Genomic DNA, 20,175 nt, shown 5'->3' on the forward strand with positions numbered 1-20,175 from the left:
AAAAAATGTAAATTTAAAATTCCCATGTTATTCTTATGGAGAATATGGTCAAATGTTGTAGTTTGCTTGTTTATGGATATATTTTGATCAAACTTGGCAAATTTTTTTGTACTAAGCTATCAATATTTTACTCAAAAACACACTTTGTTAGTTTCCTTGTAGCAGCAAACCTAGGTACTCGTTAAACATAATGTTATTAAAATATATTTAACTGAAAATCAATTCAGACAAATGGAAATTCGCTTAGTCGGCAGGATTGCTGCGGCGGGGGTATTTTTTCCTTTGTGTCGTGTGCTTCAGTGCTTCGCTTCGTTGGTTCAGTTCGTTCTTTCTTTATTGTTCTTTTTCTCCTCCCTTCAGCGGAGCCTCGTCAGTCCGCAGTCGTCACATTCACGCAAAACGCACAGGCGATTGTCTATTTTCCATTTCAATCCGCTTCGAACGAAATTCTATTTTCGGTCTTTCGGACAAGAAACAAGAAGAAAATGGCGTCTCTTCTGTAAAGGATCGGTGATCTTGTGCTGATTGTTATGGTGTCTGATTATTAATAACAATTCATTTAACGTTGTGTAAATAACTACAATAATTGATCTTCATTGACAACTTCGTAGATTAATTAAACACAATTTTGATTGTTTAGACCTTTGTTTAGTTCTAAAGTGTGAAGAAGAAATGTTAGTGAAGTATAGGGCTATCCAAGACGATTTTCTTCCAAAGAATAACAATGTCAGGCCAACTAATCTTTAAGAATGGTACCAATTGACAGAGTAAAATGGCATACTCTTTGTTTAATTATTTGGACAGCAAATCGCCGTATATTGTTGGCTTGGGAATTATTATAAGCCATAGTAATACAGGTAGGCCTAAGCTTATTATTAACTTAGTAGGTAGGCCTAGGCCCTAAGTTTACTAACCTATCCTAATTATTACAATTAGGCCAGTGTTACCGAGCCTTGAGCCTTACCAATTAGGAATCCCCCCTGTCAAAGCAACAAAGAAGGTAGATGATGGATCTAACCTTGAGTCAGTTAACCCTAAACTTAGGACTGCCCTGATGGTTTGGACGAATGTCCGGCTTGTCATTTTTGTGATCTCACAAGGTTGTTTTTTTAATTTGCAGTGTCTTAACTACTTACGATAACTTAGAAATATACATGCTCATTTTGTAGACAAGAAGGAAATTTTGAATAAAATAACTTAACTTACAGTAGGCCTAAGTCCCTAATTGGTAAATTCCCAGGGTACAGTTTCTTAACTGGGCTATGCTAATATTGATTGAAACTATCGATTCGATTAGTCCTTCATGCGATTTTTTTCACCATCAGCAAGTTTGGTAGGTTAGGTTAAGTTAGGTTATGACAGTTTTATTTTATAATAGATATAACTTAGGCTATTTAAAAATATTGATTATAAATCAATATTTCCAATTCGATAGTTTCAATCAATATGAGCATAGCCCAGTTAAGAAACCTAACTTAGTTAAGAAGCCTAACTGGGATATTTAACCCTAGCAGTGGCCAACCGTCACCGGATGACGGTTTGCCAATGATGCTTAGAATGGCCACCGTCACCGGGTGACGGTAGCAATCGGTAACAATGTCACGACGATTAGAAATCAAATGAATATTTGGCGCGGCACGACTTTTGCAGCCGACACTTCGGAACTGGCAAAACACGTCTTGTTTGGCATTACCCTGCTTGGGTAATTTTTGTCCTGGGATGTTGCGGGTGGTACCACTGGATAGCCATTGATTTTATCTTCATTGTGGTAGTTATATTTAGAACTAAATATTGATTGGACAACTGGTACGATTTTATGAAAACAGCTGTTTTCGAAATTTATAACAAATGGCCTATACCATCACAAGGGACGGTATGGAAAATACGAATTACATACAGTGTAAGTTATTATTACTCTAGTCATATAATATGTTATTTTGAAGAGGAAGAAATGTAGCTTGTGATAGTGGCAGCCCTGCGCTCAGGGTTATTCCCGTTTTCTCTCACTAAGACGACAAAAGTGTGTCACTACTGTCAAGGTCTCATACACAAAGTGTCTTGTATTAGCCATTGCGTGTTGTTGCCAGTGAGTTTTCGCTCTTGTTTTATCCGCGATTGATTAAATTCGTTATTATTTCGTATTTTTTGAGAAATGTGTATGTGTATATAACAGTAGTAATCTTAAGTGCATTTTATTATGCATGAATATTTACTGAATAGTGTCAAATTGTGTTTACAAAAGGTTGGAGTTTTCTTGCGGTTGTATTTTGCAGTTTTCCGTTTATTTATATTATTATGCCCATAGCTCGTAAAAACAAAAATTGTTAACCAACGTGTTACCGGTAACTTATATACATTTTTATGTACCGGTAGGTAATTGAATACGGACTACAAGATGTTAAGGCTATGTTGGTTTTGAAGTAAAAACATTTGGTAGCCTACAAAAGTTTTATACTAAATACTAGCCTATGAATTTTTTTTCTCACAAAATTGCTAAATTATAAAAACATTATTTTATTCATAAATAAAAAATCATTATAAACTTTATGATTCTTTTTTGGTTCCTTACCGTACTTCATTAGCTTTACAAACATGATATATCATTATTACTATACACATATATTATAGGCCTATAACTTTTTACAACACAAACTAACACTGTACGGTTTTCAATTTTTTCGGGTCTCCGTTTGTTATTATATTTCTTTATAGTCTTACCTCCGTTAGTAGTCCAAAATTAAGTGTCTTATTTCAACTAGGCCTAGGTAATGTTGATCAAAGCTGACATGTTTCATTGCACTGCAACATCGTCGGAGCTTTACGTCAAAAACATCAAATAATTTAAACATAAAATACAACACGGGACACAGAACATTTAAACACGAAATAACACGATAGCGCTATCATGACACGGCACGGCAGCGGTTGTAGGTAGACTGGACACGGGTTATGTAACTTCGTCTCGTCCTTCTCTGTTATCAGCTCGGTGGTCAGCTGTTCCAGATTAGATAACAGTGTTGAAGAGGGAGTGGCACTTGAACTGTAGTTTATCGTTGAGGATGTATTCCTTATGTTCTCAGTTTATGTTCATTTGATATATTTCATACTCCTCAAGTGTGTCCAACTTATTACCTTTCCCACAATAATGTAAATCTTCCAAGCCGGTCATAATTTCACTCATAGAGTGATTACAATCAGCAAGGTGTTGAGCAAACGCAGATTTTTGTTTATGGTGTTTAGGATCTGGTCGGTGTTCTTTATATCGTGTTTGGAAGGCACAGCCTGTTTGACCTATGTATTTACTTGGGCAATCCGGACAAGATATCCTATACACGCCGGTTTTATCTATTTTGTCACCTATCTCAATTTTATTCGTCAACACGTTTCTAGTATGGTTTGTAGTTCTGAAGGCTAGTTCAATGCCTTGTTTAGCGAGTTCTTTCTTTAATGCTTGTTGGATAGTGTGACTATATTCCTTGCAGACATATTTTTTCTTCTCTGAGCTGTCAATTTTTACACCTTGTTTGTTTTTATTGTTATGTTTTGTGATGAGCCTATCTACTAAACCGCTTTTATAACCATTGACTGTAGCTATAGGCTATATGTTTTATAGTTTTGTATTCAATTTCATAATTTACTGCGTTTAACGGAACTGTTAATATCCTATGGACCAATGAATTAAATGCTGACATTTTTTGAGAATATGGTTGGTATGAGGTGTTGTGGATTGTTTGTACAGATGTGGTTGGTTTCCTGTATATGCTATAATTGAAACTGTCGACAGTCTTCTTTATGTTTAAATCTAAAAAATGTATGCAGTCTGATTCTTCTGTTTCAAGTGTGAATTCTAATTTTGGTGCTATTTGATTTAAATATTTGAGGAGGAGGTTTAATTGTCTCTTGTTGCCACCAAACAATACAATGGTGTCATCCACATATCTATAGTACATCAGTATATCTTATCTTTGTATTTGTTTTTATCTGAAAATATGTTATTATTTTCAACAAGATACCTGATAGTGGCGATCCCATAGAAAGGCCGTCGTTATGTAAATAATATTTACCATTGAAAGTAAAATAGTTCTGAGGGAGTACTTCAGTTAGTAGTTGTAACATTTCATTTAAATTAAATTTATTTAAATTTAACCTATTGCTTCAGGTAGTAAGTTTGAATGTTTATTTAGGTTGTCATAAACAATGTCTAGTCATATAGGGGTTTTTTAGGCTATGATTGTTTTCAAGGACAATATTTTCTTTCAATAAACATTCTAATTTCTTGGCTATTTTATAAGTCTGAGCGCTTGTATAGTCTCTCAAAACTTGGTAAATAGGGCAAGTTTAATGAAGTAATAAACGCTGAAATGTCAATCAAATCTATCGTTAATGAAGATGACAGAAACGAGGCTAGGTTAATAATTTCACACAAATTAAATAGAAAACACAGGTTAAGCAATATAATCTTACTTCCGTAACAAAAAACTGGAGTTAAAAGCACTACAAAACATTAAAACTAAGTTAAATGATCATTAATTCTATAAAGCTGACAAAGGCAATACAACTGTAATAATGTATATGATTGCAATATCAAAGTACAAAGTTTCATTTCTAAAAACGACATAATTGAAATAGACAAGGATCCCACGAAATATTTCACACCAAAATAAAGAAATCAGTGGCGTTGCTTGGTTAAATTCTAGGGGGGGGAGAAGCCTCAAATTTCCCAACTGCTTAACATAGATTTCCCAACTATTTTTTATAAAAAAAAAATCAATTTCTGTACTATTTTTAAAAATCTACAAATTATTATACTACACTGCAGTCACACTCAATTCAGTATTTATTAACTTGCATTAACAAAACATAGCTAGTTTTACATGTATACAAAATTACTCAATTCAAAAAACGTCTAAAACTTCTACCAATTCATAATGAAGTTTTATGACTTCAAAAACTTGAATAAGTATTGTTTCAAATCCAAAAAACTTTACAAACCATTGTGGTAGCAGTGTAAAATTTTAGGGATATAAAATAAGCCTAGTACAAATTAGTATAGAAAAACAATATTTTATTACAAAATAATGAAATTACAATACTTTTAGAAGTTGATATTAAGATCAACACTTTAACTTTCATAAAACTTACAACTAGGCCTAAACAAGTTTGTAATGATGAAATATTATTATCAGTGTTGTGAATAATATTATTCTAGTCTAGAAAAGAATAAACCTAAAATAAGACTTGTATAAAATAAAAACGTTCAACTTGGTTGATAATAAACTTATACATACAATAAAAATGTTAACCTTCATCTTCTTCAAACTAGAACTTGGACAAAAATCAAACTCAAACGTGAAAGTCAAACATCAAATTTTAGGTTATGTTTTGTCTATTGTCTATGTAGATCTGTTTCAGAGTGATTAGTTGATTCATTTTTGTAAATTCTTAATTAGGAATGATAAATCACTTTTGTAGATTTTTTAGATAATATTCAGAGAATAAATATTTCATTTAGGTTATTAAAAATTAGAGTTTTAAAGGCAATACCGATATACAAAACCTATCTTTAATGTTATTTTAATCTACCTATTAGCAAGTACTCCTGTCAGTAAGCCTGCTCCAAATACTACAAAAAAAGGTATAAAATATAGTTTATTTGACTGACATGAAAAATATTTTTGAACTTCTTGTAAACACTAACAAACAACATAATTGAACTGAAGAGCTACGCCGCTTGCACTTTCAAAATTCAAACTCGCAGTCTCGCAGACGAACCATTCAGAAAATCATCAACACAGGACAGGATCAAGGTAGCCAACATACGTCCAATAAGGAACAAAATTTCTCGTAAACGAAATTCCAACAAACTATACCGCTAATTGGTTAACGATTTCTTAAAATAAGGCGTGTTTAGCCATGGTTTAGCCTAGTTTAATCAAAGTTAAATTAAATCAAAGAAACATCAAGTTTATTCGTCCAAGTCAAAGAAATTTTGATCTTTGATGGATTTTCGCAAATATTTTTAAATTTTATTTAGTTTAAAAATATATTTTTCTTGTATCTGATTTCCCAACTGTCCCAACTCGTGGCAAGGAAATTCCCAACTTTTCTCTTTCCAGGATTCTAGGGGGGGGAGGCTCCCCCCCCTACCCCCCCCAAGACGACGCCCCTGAAAGAAATTGGTTAACCAGAGTAAAGTGCTATTTACTGAAGATGACATAAAATATCTACGTGTCATGAACCCATCTCCGCCCATTTTACGTGGCCTACCTAAAGTCCATAAGGAGGGTACTCCCATCAGACCCCTAGTAGACTATTCAAGCGCTCTTACTTATAAAATAGCCAAGAAATTAGAATGTTTATTGAAAGAAAATATTGTCCTTGAAAACAATCATAGAAAAATATCTCTTCAAGGAATATAGTCACACTATCCAACAAGCATTAAAGAAAGAACTCGCTAAACAAGGCATTGAACTAGCCTTCAGAACTACAAACCATACTAGAAACGTGTTGACGAATAAAATTGAGATAGGTGACAAAATAGATAAAACCGGTGTGCATAGGATATCTTGTCCAGATTGCCCAAGTAAATACATAGGTCAAACAGGCCGTGCCTTTCCAAACACGATATAAAGAAACAGACCAGATCCTAAACACCATAAACAAAAATCTGCGTTTGCTCAACACCCTGTTGATTGTAATAATCACTCTATGAGTGATATTAAGAATGGCTTGGAAGTTTTACATTATTGTGGGAAAGGTAATAAGTTGGACACACTTGAGGAGTATGAAATATATAAAATGAACATAAACGAAGAACACAAGGAATATATCCTCAACGATAAACTACAGTTCAAGTCCCACTCCCTCTTCAATACTGTTATCTCATCTGGAACAGCTGTCCACCGAGCTGATAACAGAGAAGGACGAGACGAAGTTACATAACCCGTGTCCAGTCTACCTACAACCGCTGCCGTGCCGTGTCATGATAGCGCTATCGTGTTATTTTGTGTTTAAATGTTCCTTGTCCCGTGTTGCATTTTATGTTTAAATTATTTTATGTTTTTGACGTAAAGCTCTGACGATGTTGCAGTGCAACGAAACATGTCAGCTTTGATCAATATTAGTTGAAATAAGACACAATTTTGGACTACTGACTGACTGGTGTAAGTCATTATTCGTAGTCCAGCGGGCTATCAGAATGAATAATATTATATTTCGCCCCAAAAACTTATAAAAAAAAATATTTTCCTAACATGTTATATAGCCTATTTCTATGTAGGGAATTAGATTGTCTACAAAATGTATATAATGAATTTCCCATAAGAAATCCGTAGAAAAAAAATACCAAGGCTGCTTTTGAAATTAAAAAAAAATCAATTTTTTTATCTTTTTCACTTTATTGAAAAAAATACACTGTCTAAATCATTATTATATTACTATTTTTCTAGATTCTCCTGTTCTTTCCGAACAAAATGAATATGAGGTTGGCTAGGTTTACTTGTAAGGTTGAATTGTAACAAATTTTCAAAACAAATTTCTACAATATCGCCAAAATGGGTTGGCCATTCCCCACTTCTAACATTGGCCACTGCTAGGGTTAAGTAATATTGTCATGAGGTTTTTCATGACGTTTTTCGAGACGTCTAGATCACCACTGTAATGTTTTTTTCTTTTGTCGATTGACAGATCTCCAAAATATTTGATCAGCTAACTACTACCGAATATTAGTTTGCGTTTAAAATTATTAACAAAGAGTAATTTATCTTGAAAAAACTAGGAAAAAACTTGTGCAAATGGGCTAAAATTATAAGAAATTAATTTGAAGACATTAAGGATAATATGGTTTACATCAACGATTAAACATAATGCAATTAATTGGTGAAGTAGTAGTTTTGGCCTAATCCTAGTGTGAATAACATCACCCATTATGTAGGTATGTTTAAGTTATAAGTTAGCATATCTAGGCCTAATCTCAGCCTATTCAATGAACACGAGGTAAAAATTACACATCAAGTGAAAAATAATCTCAGAGAAAATATTTAGTTGTATTGGAAAAGGCATTCAATGGCTTTTTGTATATAAAATTTTGAGCCTAGGTAACTGGCGGAAAAACAATTTTTGATCGAAATATTGGTTGTATTTCAGTGTCTGGAATTTTGTGTTACTGTGAGGGACATTGTCCCGATGGACTGCACAATGGAACCTGTGAGGCAAAACCAGGCTCACAATGCTTCAGCGCCGTGGAAGATGTATACAATTTGGAAACTGGTAACTATGAAGAAGAAAGAACCTACGGATGTCTTCCTCCTGATGAACAGGGATTCATGCAGGTGAGAAAAGGAAAAACTGACTTACTGTTAAGAAATAGGCCTAAATTTGTTTAAAAAACTAAATACTGCGTAAAGTAGGCTATATTTTGTGTGTTTGAGAGAAATCACTGAACATCTCACTTAGGAAGTCAAATACTATTGCATGTGACAGCTTAATCAGTCATATAATTATTCTTAATTTAATTTAGGTAGGTAATTTTACAGTTTGGGTCAAGAAGAAACCGTGACAAGATTTTAATGAACTAACCCAACTTCTGTATCACACTGTAAAATCTTGAAATTACTTAAGACTCATAATAAGGCACACTGTGTTCAACCATTGACTATTGGATACTGCGGTAGACGTCCCATCTATATGGATCAGCTGTAGACATTTTTTTGTTAATAATGAACGTAGTTGTGTGAGCCAGTCACAGAATGCGCTAGTGACTTTAACTCTTATTTTCTAGCCTACCGTATTTTTTGTTGTTGGCCGAGTTGATGGGTCTTAACAGTTGCTATAGCTCACAAAAAGTCATTTCATTATTTTAAATTGTTAAAAAAGATTTTGTAGGTGTACTCAACAGAAATCAGTAATTTAGATCAGTACAATTTGTTGGTAGCTCATATCAACAACGACGATTTTGGTTAAAAAACTGGCTAAAAGTTTAACATGGGGATGAAATGTCTAGTTTTATTGATTAATAGTCAAAGGTTCAACTTTAAACTATCCCAATTTTCATTGTAGAAATTATTGTACTATGGATTAAAAGCTGAATAGATAATCTTAGACATAGGCCTAGTTATTAAACTCAGTCTCAAGCTTCGTTTTCAGTGGAATTGTTTGAAATCATCACCTTCTCCATGTTTGGTCATTTATGCTCTTTTGTTTCATTTCAGTGTAAAGGAAACCTGGTCCCTCATCAAATGCCCAAAGCCATTCAGTGCTGCAACTTCACAGACATGTGCAACCGAGACTTGCGACCGACGTTTGCGCCTCGGCCGACGGAGGCACCCCTTGACACTCCCCTCATGGAGGTTATCCCGTACATCGCTCTTCTCATCTCCGTCACTGTCTGCCTCATAGCCTTCCTCATTGTTATAGCTTGTGTCTACCTCAGGTAAGCCTGTCAGTGGTCTAGTGTCTATGTCTATATTATCTACACTATACTATAACCACTTGCCTACCCAGCAATTTGTTTGGTCATTGTTTATTTGTGATTATTCTCATATATGAAGGGTTAGGCCGATGTCACTAACTCGTAATATGTTGACTATAATTTTTTTCCCTATTCGGTTAAAAATTCCCAGATTTAACTGTCACCCTGTATTATATATAAGCCTCTCCTCATCTTTTTCTGGATTAACAATTTTGAACTTATTTACAGATATAAGAAAAAAGAAGAAAGTCGACAATTTTACCTGCCAGAAAATAGAGATTACCTGTCATCATCACACACATTAAAGCATTTAATAGATCAGAGTTCTGGTTCAGGGTCTGGCCTGCCATTGCTGGTAAGTATTGTATTCAATAATTGTAGAGAGTATACTTTTGTCACATGATACTATATTCAGTAGGCCAGGCCTATAGGTTACTTATATTAACTTAAATAGAAGTAAAGCACACAGATGTTAACATATTTTTGTCAGTAGCCTAAGGCAACTAGTAGTGTGTGCAACTAGTAGGTAACTAACTATACCTTGGACGGGGCCAAAACATGCATGTTAATACTATACATAGGAGTGTTTTTAGTAAACTATTTAACTGCTGTTGTTGTTTTTTTAAGTGTCTCATGAGAGATGATAATAAATATATGGTGTAGGCCTAAATTGGATTTTAATGCATTACTTTTGTTACATTACGAGTGGACTTGTGCTTTTAGGTGTCAAACGAAATAACTTACTAAAAAATCCCTTTCTTTAGAGAAGTTAAAAAAAAATAGTAAAAACAGGTAAATAACATTTTATTACATTGTAACCTAAAACAAATTGATCACTTACCCTGGTCCTGGTTGTTGGGGAAAAACAGTCACACACCGGTAAAATTAATCCTTTTATATAATAATATGCCAATAACAGGAGTAATATTTACTTGTAAATTTTATTGGTGTGAAGCTAAGTTTCTCATGAAAGATTCATTGTCCAGGTTCAGAGAACGATTGCCAAGCAGATCCAGATGGTGCAGTCTGTAGGCAAGGGAAGGTACGGAGAAGTGTGGCTGGCGCGGTGGAGAGGAGAGAAGGTGGCTGTCAAGGTTTTCTTCACTACAGAGGAGGCGAGTTGGTTCAGAGAAACTGAGATATACCAGACAGTACTCATGAGACATGAGAATATTTTGGGTAAGTAAGATAGTTGTGTAAGCTAGTGTTTCTCAACCACTGCGGTGGTATGTGGTGATATTCCAAGTACGAGTTTTATACGTCAGGGTTGTTTGGGCTGGTGCGTCAGAATTAATTTACAGACCATTTGCAACAGCAGGGTTCCAAGGACCTGGAAAGTCAGGGAAAATTATGGAAACAGGTATAGGGTCAGGGAAAGTTTTTAAAAAAGGCCACAAGTCAGGGAATATTTAAAAAAATAATTTTAAGTCATGGAAATTTACTATATCCTACTTTTATAGATTGCGTTAATTTTTTGGATGATTAATTGATTTAAAGTTATTTTTAAATGGGTTATTTAGTTGCTGAAAAGATTACTTAAGTTATAAAAAATCTGTGGTGTGTGTAATTTTTATTAAAACTCTTTTTGTTTTATTTACAGCTGTAAGTATTTTGAATTTTATTTCTTATTTGGTATTGTATTAATAAATACCCCCGCCACAGCAAATCTGCAGACTAAGCAAATTTCTATTTACAGTAGACCCCCTCTTAACCGACCTCGTATTAACCGATAATCGGATTATCCGCCTTCGATCTAAAATAATACAGTTTTTGCTTTGAGAGCAGCTCGGTTTAACCGCCGCTTTCTAGGAATCTCGGCATTTCCGCTCCCACGCTGGGCGATGAGAACTGAACCATACGCTTATCTCCACAGGATATGACTAACAATAAGTTATTTTGTGTTGATCACAAAAGATATAGCATAGCCTATTGTCAGTTTGTCATCATCGTTCGTAGCTCGAGCACATCTGATCTGATTTGTTATCTGTGCGGCAAACTTATAACATCATAAACTGCGTTACGATTTTGAGAACTGATTATCTTATCGCCGAAGTAAACAAACAATGCAACTTGTAGGGAAGGGGGGTTAACAACTCCAAGGTCAAGATAGTTTTTGTGCTTGAGCCTCCAGTGAGAGGCTATAAATAAACGTCCTGTCTTGTAACAAAATGGTCGCTTGTATCTTTAATGTTGACAAAAGGTTCTGTACTGTATTACGATGTATTTGGAAAGCATCAATTAATACATTACAGTACTAAAGTTATTAAAATAGGAATTTTATTGACTCTTGCGTAGTATTATAATATATTCCACTGAAAGTAGGCCTATTTGACTTAACCGTGCTTTGTGTTTATTTGTGACTTTTCTATCAATATGAAAAAGGAGATAAGAGTAGTTTATATGATAAATTATGCAAGTAAGATTTCAAAATAATGATTATATAATTCCAAATGAATAGCACTTCACTATGTTATGATTTTAGGGATTGCCCGTTTTATCCGACCTCTTGAGTTATCCGACCTAGGTCGGGTCCCATTAGGGTCGGTTAAGAGGGGGTCTACTGTACCTGGATGGATTTCTACTAAAATATCCCCTTAAAATAGTTCCTATTCAAATAAGATTAATTTTAATAATTAGGTACTTAGGTTTGCTACACAGAATATAGAATATAATAAAGAGTGTTTTTTATTGAATTTGTGATAGCTTACTGTTAAATAAACAAATTTGCTGAGAAAAAAAACTATATCAGTTCCGGGTCTAGGTCTTACCATAAAACCTGGGTAATAGTTTGTTCCCTATATGGGAAACTCACTAGGAGGAGGTGGAAGGGGGGGCTATGGGATTGATGGAGGCCATATTACATTTTAAAAGTTTTTTTAAGATATAAATACTTAACTTATATCTGAATATTAAGAAAACTCTGTCCCTAAAATATGGTGTGGTCAGGGGAATTAACAGAAAACGGTCAGGGAAAGTCGGGGAATTCACTTGAGATATTTTTGTGGGAACCCTGCCAAGTTTGTGCACTAGACGCCGCAGGACAGTAATATTTTATTAGTAGCCTCTATTGGTAACATCTAGTTTATGTGACTGATTTATAATAATAATGTTCAAGTAATATGAGCGAAATTAAATTCTAAAGCTAGGTGCTCAGTACTTCACCCCAGGGGTTTCCATTACCAGGGTTGGTACGGTCAGGGAAAACCTGGAAATGTCAGGGAATTTTGTTGGTCTGAAAAAGTCAGGGAATTTTGGAAAAAATCTGGAATTTCTCTTGAAAGACTACATTTTTTACAGATATGCTACATTTTGCATCTACGTCTCAATACTTGGTCAAAAACATCGAAGTTTGACGAAAACATCGATGTAACAAAAACATCGGGAACCTACCATCGATATAAAAAACATCGAACATCGACAGACATTCTATCATCACCCTCTGATTACTGGCTTTAATTGAACGCACCGAGCTCCCAGTGTTTCTACACGACCAAAAGAATATAATCCCGGTCACTGGATTAAGAAATCCCGTTTAATCCCTTAAGATTTTTGATGTTAAATTCTGAGTGTTAAATTAGACATATTGTGTTTAGTTGTTTTAACATTGCTATTATATTTTGTTAAGGTAGTTTTTTCGATTGGGGTTAGTTTTTCACTAAAATAAAGCATAGTAAATAAAAACGGACGTCATAGCCAAAACTCCTGTTTTATCCCACATCCCCTTCAAATCCCGCTCATGCTCTAAAAATCCTGTTTTCGGGATAATAATCCACGTATTGAAACACAGCCGTGTTTCTTCCGATATAAGCCGATGATATCGCAAGCAAAATATCGATATATATCAGTATCAGAAGCACCGTATCGTCTATCTACTAGTGTCAAGTCAAGGCCAAGTAGAACATAAAGTGTGAGGTTAAGTTAGTTGGTACTCTTAATTTTCCAGATTCCAGATGTTTAATTCTTTTCTTATTGGTTTTATGAGTAAACTATTTAGGCCTACATTTTTTCTAATAGTTCTTGATTCTGACTATTCGATATCGTCTTACGGTATACCTGGAAAAAGTATAATATCAGTCTGGAAAACCTGGAAAAGTCAGGGAATTTCATTTTAAAAAATCAGTACCAACCCTGAGCCGTGGCTCCACAAATCTCAGTTGATTCTTCGCCTCGTGTACCAGCCTCTTCCACCCTTCTCTGTCTTCTGCCAAGTTGACATTTGTACCCATTGTCCTGATATCGTTCAATACTTGGTCAGTCCATCTCAATATCGACCTTCCCACTGGACGTTTACCTCCAGGTGTGGCTCTCCAAACTTCATACAGCCTTGTTCCTTTCTCTCTTCTTAGCACATGCCCTATCCAACTTCTTCCTTTAACTATTGCAACAATATCTGGGTCGGTGTATAGTGATCTTAACTCCCTATTTGTCCTTATTCTCCACATTTGTCCCTCCTGCACTGGACCAAATATTTTTCTTAGGACTTTATTTTCAAACACCATGAGTCGGTTTTCACTTTTCTTGGACAATACCCATGTTTTACTACCATATAACAGAATAGGTTGAATTATTGTCTTATATAACTGTATTTTGGTTCTGTGAGATACTTTAGATGAGATCAACTTCTTGCAGGCTCCCCAACACTTATTGGCATTTGATAACTTAGTTAGTATGTCTTCGTCTTCTGAGTTTCTACTATTTACAGTTACTCCTAAATATTTGAAATTTCTCTACAATTTACAGGGGTTTCTATTAGTTGCAAAAATTGAACCATCTCGAAAATAGTTCATACTCATACCAAAATGGGGGAGCGAGCTGGTCTAGTGGTTAGAGCGCGGGACTCCGGTTCCTGGGGTCTCGGGTTCAAATCCTGCCAAATCACCAATGGATTTTATCCAAGTGATAATGCCGTAACCCCTAGGTCTAGCCTGAAGTAATGTGAAAAACAATTCCGGGCTCTTGCCTAGCGTCCTAGGACAAAAAAAAAACTCACCAAAATAATAAATAATAAACATAATCAATAAATTATTACCTGCACGTGTAAGTGGAACATGATGTGTGGCCATGGTTCACAGAATTTGTGTCGACATGTGAATTGGTAATCCAGAATAAAGTTTGGGAAAACTGGTATAACTTTAACATTACTATTGTCTGTTCAACAAATTTAAGCGGTTAGAGGCGATGTTCCCCCATTAAATCTTGCTTAAATTTTATATTGCAACTGATTGACATTTTAGCAAACCTCAGCTCTTGTTTTAAAGGTAGGATCAAGAGGAGGGGATAGATTTCTTACCCTAAAACAGCCTAAATTTTTTGAACGGAGTGTAGTGCTATGGTTGTCAGTACATCATTGAAGAATTTCAAAATGGCCATTATATTGTCCTCAGGGCACCCTAAAATAGCTGGAAAATTTATGTGAATTATGATGAGTGAGAAAAGTCTGTGAATTGTTTTTGAATTTTTTATGGAGCTAGAATCGCCAATCATCAATGGGCGAGCTAATATGCATTTACAGAGTTTTTTGGTTGTCTTTCACATCGTTGTTTCAAGTTGTGGAAAAATATTATAATAACAGCACAGTTTCAAGTTGTGAAAAAGATAATAATAACGGGACACCATGTTTGCAATCTTATTTGGTGAAATAATTTAACCAATGCTTGGTCAGAATCAATCTTTATCGTAACATCTTTTAATAAATATGCAAAAGGTTACTTTGTAGGTCTAAATATACCGCAAAATTTCAGGAGGATGTATTTATTATCTTTGTGTATAGCACCAATGAAACAAGAAGTGGCAAGTATAACCCGAGGGCTTGGATAATCGGGAGTCTACCGTACAAGTGTTTTAACAATTTACTCATGATCCATGCTTGTAAAATTTTATTAGTATAATCATGTATAGGCCGACATATGTGTTTTCATATCTAGAGTAGTAGACCTGATTTAATAAAGATAATTCTGGTTTTTTTTCATCAAAAATGTCTTTTGTTTTAGGTTTCATTGCGGCTGATATAAAGGGTACAGGTTCGTGGACTCAGATGCTTCTCATCACCGACTACCATGAGTATGGGTCTCTGTACGATTATCTCCAAAATACAGGTAAGCTTAAGTTGTTTTATTGTTTTAACTGATCCAACTAAATCAACATATTTTATATAGGCCTGCATTTAAAAGTGTGAATAAAAAAATACATTTTACTTTCCTGATTACCTGGGATAAAAAAGAGTTGAAGCTTCATGTAAAAATACGTAAAATTGTGGTTAATCTAATTGTGCTGATCTAATTTTTGCTCAAAAGCTATGATGAAGATTAAATCTAATTAGGCGGATATATCTGTCTTAGGCGCACAAAAAACGTAAGGTGGATGGATATATCTGTCTGCCGCCCATAGCAATAATCACAAAATATGAACACTGCATTATTTCTTTTTAATTTGAAAAACACCCCATTACCTCAAAAATACTTTATGGAAGGATGTATAAAAACAGGGGTTGTTGTAGTATAACGAACCCATTCCGAAAATTTGGCAAAACTATAGAAAAATGTTATTGGGATAGATATTTCAAGTGGCTGTATCAAGAATCCATAAATTTTTGGTATCAACATATCACTAGTTGCGATGTATTGTTGAATAGTGCTCGAGCCCAGCGGGCTGCTACGACTGGCCAAGAGTGCGTCGGGAGGCATCGCCCACCTGCACACAGAGATATTTGGCACCCACGGCAAACCTGCCATTGCCCACCGCGACATCAAGAGCCGCAACATTCTTGTCAAGAAGAACGGAGAATGTGCCATTGCAGACTTTGGTCTAGCTGTTAGATTTCTCAGGTGATCATCACATTATAATTCTTAATAGTTGGCCTACTATAGTTCGGCCGCTTAGATAGCGACCTCCTCTAGCATTGGTTAGCATTAGCGCGCAGGTCGCTATCTAAGTGGCCGAACTGGGAAACGGACTTTCGGCCTGCGCTGCCCCTGACTCGGCCTGGGCTGCCCCTATTATGTGGTGTAAAGGGTAGGTTTCTCGGGAGTAGGTACCTGACCTGAGCTTGCACTTTACCCACTAAATCCCAGGAATCTCCCGGAAATACTTGTGGGGTGGTGGACAGGGTCGTCGACACAGGAAGCAGGGCAAATAACATTGGAGCCAAACCCTCTAGGAAATACATAACTATTGTATTAGAATACTGCTGTAATCTTTAGCATTAACGACTCAGGAAGTGATGGTGTCTACGGGTGGTGGATATCCGCCCCAAATAAACCTAGTTTTGTTTCAAAATTTTAGATTCAAAAATACGCAAACTCCTACAACATATAATAAATATTTTATGCTTCTTTTAGTACTGTATATGATAGTGATTTTAAGTACTGTTAATGTAAAATACTTGCAGTAATTTGAACTTGAATTCTTTATTTCGTTGGCCGCGAACACTAAATATAAAAGTAACAGGATGTTCTGGGGCTCAGGTGTCCTTCTTGGAAGTACCTAATCCTATTCATAGTTTTTGGCCCGCTTGCTGTGTCAAACACCCCATATCACCCCTTCCCTACTTCCCTCTTACCCACAAAATCTTTTCAATTTACCCATAGGGAATCTTTTGGGGACAGCAGACTCAGAGCTACCCACGTTCCCTATTGTTTGTTGCGGAGGGTAAGTTTGTCATAATCACCCCAGGCCGAAAGTCCTACACTCGGCCGAACTATAGCAATCATCTTGTTTTTGACAGTTAGTGTTGAGTCTGTTAATGTTATGTTGTGCTTGTTGGATGTCCAATTCAAAAAAGTACATTTATAAATTCAAATTAAATCTTTAGTGTTGTTATTATTTAGGTTAATTACTGTGGAAAACATAAAGAATTTGCTTAAAAAGACTAATGTGAGCTACTGCAACGCTATGATGGGTGCAGCAAAAAAGAATGTAAAGTTACATGTTAATTGAGTGTTTAACCACCGAACTTGTCGAGTGTGCAGCAGCTGTGTCAACAGTTTAAACAAATATCAGCTGCACACAGCTGAGTGCATTAACAACAATTGACAAAATATGCGCAGGGTAAAATTTCGGTTTTACTTGACATTTATATTGAATTGATTTACCTCATGAATAATAATTTTTATTTAGAATACAATTTACTTGGTGTTTATAATAGATAGATACGTATTCAAATGTCACCAGATTGATCTGGAGATGAATTTGAAAATGTAGAATACAATCCATTTATATTTTTTGTTGAACTAGCAATTCATTTATACCACACATAAAATCTATTTCTATAAAAGAGGACGTATGTATGTATGTATATACCCTATACCCTATAGACTCCGAAACCGCTCAACAGATTGTAATGAAACTTTCATGCATTATTAAGTAAAACAAATAATAAAACTATAATTTAAATTTTGTAATTGATTGGACAATCTTACATCGATACTTTTATTAGAATTAAATACAATCTTTGATAGTGATGGATAGAATTGTAAATTTTATTCCTAGGTTAAAAGTTACTGCTAGTTTTAGAATGAGCGACAGACAGAGTACATACTAATATAAATTACTGACTTTTTGTTGAATATATTAACTTTTTACCGAGGAAGCCAAACTGAAAGGTCAACTTAGTATAAGCTATGCATCTTTTATATCACATCATCACGTTAACAAAAATTATGGGAGAAAATATAGTTTTAAATTTTAGATCTCTCAGGGTGTGACTCATTCAATTATGTTTGATTAAAAAAGAAAAGAAATATAGCTACACATGGTCCATAGAGATTGGATGTTTTCTTCAGTTTCCAAAATTCAATGGTAAAATAATATGCAAAATATATACCTTTCCTTTAGGTTGGCCCATTCCTTTATCTATTCAAATTTTTCAAATTTGTTATTCCTTAATTAAATTTTTTATACTGTTATAACATAACAGATGGATTCTAGATTGAATCAAGAGTACATTTGGTCTACTGAAATACGTAATCAACACTGCTATCAATAAAATACATATTTACCATACATTGTTGCTTTGAAGTATTGCCTTGGTCCAACCAATATTCTTGCTTGCAGTGATTCGAACGAGATAGACATTGCGGCCAACACCAGAGTAGGCACTCGGCGCTACATGGCTCCTGAAGTTCTGGACGAGACTCTCGACTCCAAGTCATTTGATGCTTTTAAAATGGCTGACATGTACTCACTAGGCCTTGTCTTTTGGGAGATGTGTCGGTAAGTTAATGATACAGTATAAAGTATAAAATTGGAATTAGTCTTTTTTACTTATTTTTTCAGCTTAACTTGATCATTGTTGAAAAATGTTATAGTCCCTTAGTGTTTAAATCTTTATATTTATTAAACTATTGTAGACTTCCTTTTTCATACCTCAAGACTGGACTTATTCAAACTATAGGTCTGATTCATCAGTAATAAAAAATAAAATAAAATGAATAGGTACAGTATGTTTAAAAATCACAAACCGTCTGTGCACGGTTATAATACTACTGTTTTAAAGTTTTGTTTTGCATTACTAAACATGTAGACTAAACATTAAGAACAAAACCAAACTGAACATGAATATTTAACATGGTTGACCGCTGAATAAAAGATAAAATTTAATCATCTCTAAAGTCTAGCCACTCATCCAGTTACGATAACTAATGTATAACCAAACCAATATTAACCTAAAAATGGAGGATGGGTCGCTTGAGGTAGTAAAGTAAGAGGGTTTGTTTGAGATATTGCTTCACTTTAAAAACAGCAGAGTGTTTTGGCCCTTGCCCACATTTCAACCATACTTGTCTTTTATAACAATCTCGTTAAAAGAAAACACTAATGCGTGTTGTGTTTGTAATAATTTAGACTAAGTTGGTAAAATTTGGTTTAGGTTTGTACCTTTAATTTGCTTACTATTTATTATGCTAAGTTAAGCCTAGATTAAATACTTATAGCAAGACAAATGATTAATCTGAAGAATTTCTTAACAATACAAATTTAATGAACTAAAAAATAAGATATTACAATGATGAATGGGTAAATGAACAGATAACAGATAAGTTAAGTTATAGGGTTGCCATCTTTGGTTTAGCCTAGCTCAGTAAAAACAGAACAATGAGTTTACAATTTAGTTTAATTACATAAATCTTCTCAGGGAGGGGAAACTCGGCTGGCTAAAAAGATCTTCAAATATTTTAATTTATGAAATAGGCCTAAAATGCCAATTATTATGAAAAATGGGATAATATTGATATTGCTCTTAGACTTGGATAGGTAAATTAAATAAGTCCAACAATGAATAGACTAGGTGAAAAATTTATTAAAGTTGAATTTAGTTCTCTTGTCAAATTGTTTTTCTGGTATTATTCTTGATGAAATAAAATAGTTTTTGAATTCAAATAATTAGGTTCGATGATCAGAAAGTAAATAAAAAAAGGTCTATTCAGTTGAATTTCTTGAAGGTAGGCTAAGCCTATACAAAATGGAGAGTTCTCACCAGATCTTCAGTAATAGTGTCCAATTTATATAAATCTTGAGGTGGCAGTACAATTTTGAAATGAAAAAAAATGTATATATAAAAGCTAAACTGTTCTTCTGTTATTAAGTTAATGTTCAGTTAAATAATTTTGATCACTGACTTTATAAATATTAGGGATTATACCCTCACTTAATTTAAGGTGTTGATGCTGCCATGTCCCAATAGAGAAGGAGGAAAATTTTTATTTTACACA

The 20,175-nt window shown here is 34.5% G+C and overlaps 1 protein-coding gene across 1 annotated transcript in view; it reads left to right on the forward strand.

Moving 5' to 3' along the window:
- Positions 1–485: 485 nt before the first annotated feature.
- The window catches only part of LOC128988677 (bone morphogenetic protein receptor type-1B-like), a 39,041-nt gene continuing 19,351 nt past the window's right edge, over positions 486–20,175 (forward strand). Inside the window, exons 1-8 of the mRNA XM_054410195.1 lie at positions 486–857; positions 8,146–8,330; positions 9,210–9,430; positions 9,698–9,824; positions 10,456–10,648; positions 15,460–15,564; positions 16,101–16,293; positions 18,521–18,679. Of these exons, the coding sequence (XP_054266170.1) occupies positions 773–857; positions 8,146–8,330; positions 9,210–9,430; positions 9,698–9,824; positions 10,456–10,648; positions 15,460–15,564; positions 16,101–16,293; positions 18,521–18,679 (1,268 nt within the window). The 5' untranslated portion in view covers positions 486–772. The remainder of the gene's footprint in view (positions 858–8,145; positions 8,331–9,209; positions 9,431–9,697; positions 9,825–10,455; positions 10,649–15,459; positions 15,565–16,100; positions 16,294–18,520; positions 18,680–20,175) is intronic.

The sequence above is a fragment of the Macrosteles quadrilineatus genome, unplaced genomic scaffold (genome assembly GCF_028750875.1).
Source record: "Macrosteles quadrilineatus isolate MER2022 unplaced genomic scaffold, UCM_ALF_1.0 Scaffold_3__2_contigs__length_128488019, whole genome shotgun sequence".
Lineage (NCBI taxonomy): Eukaryota > Metazoa > Arthropoda > Insecta > Hemiptera > Cicadellidae > Macrosteles > Macrosteles quadrilineatus.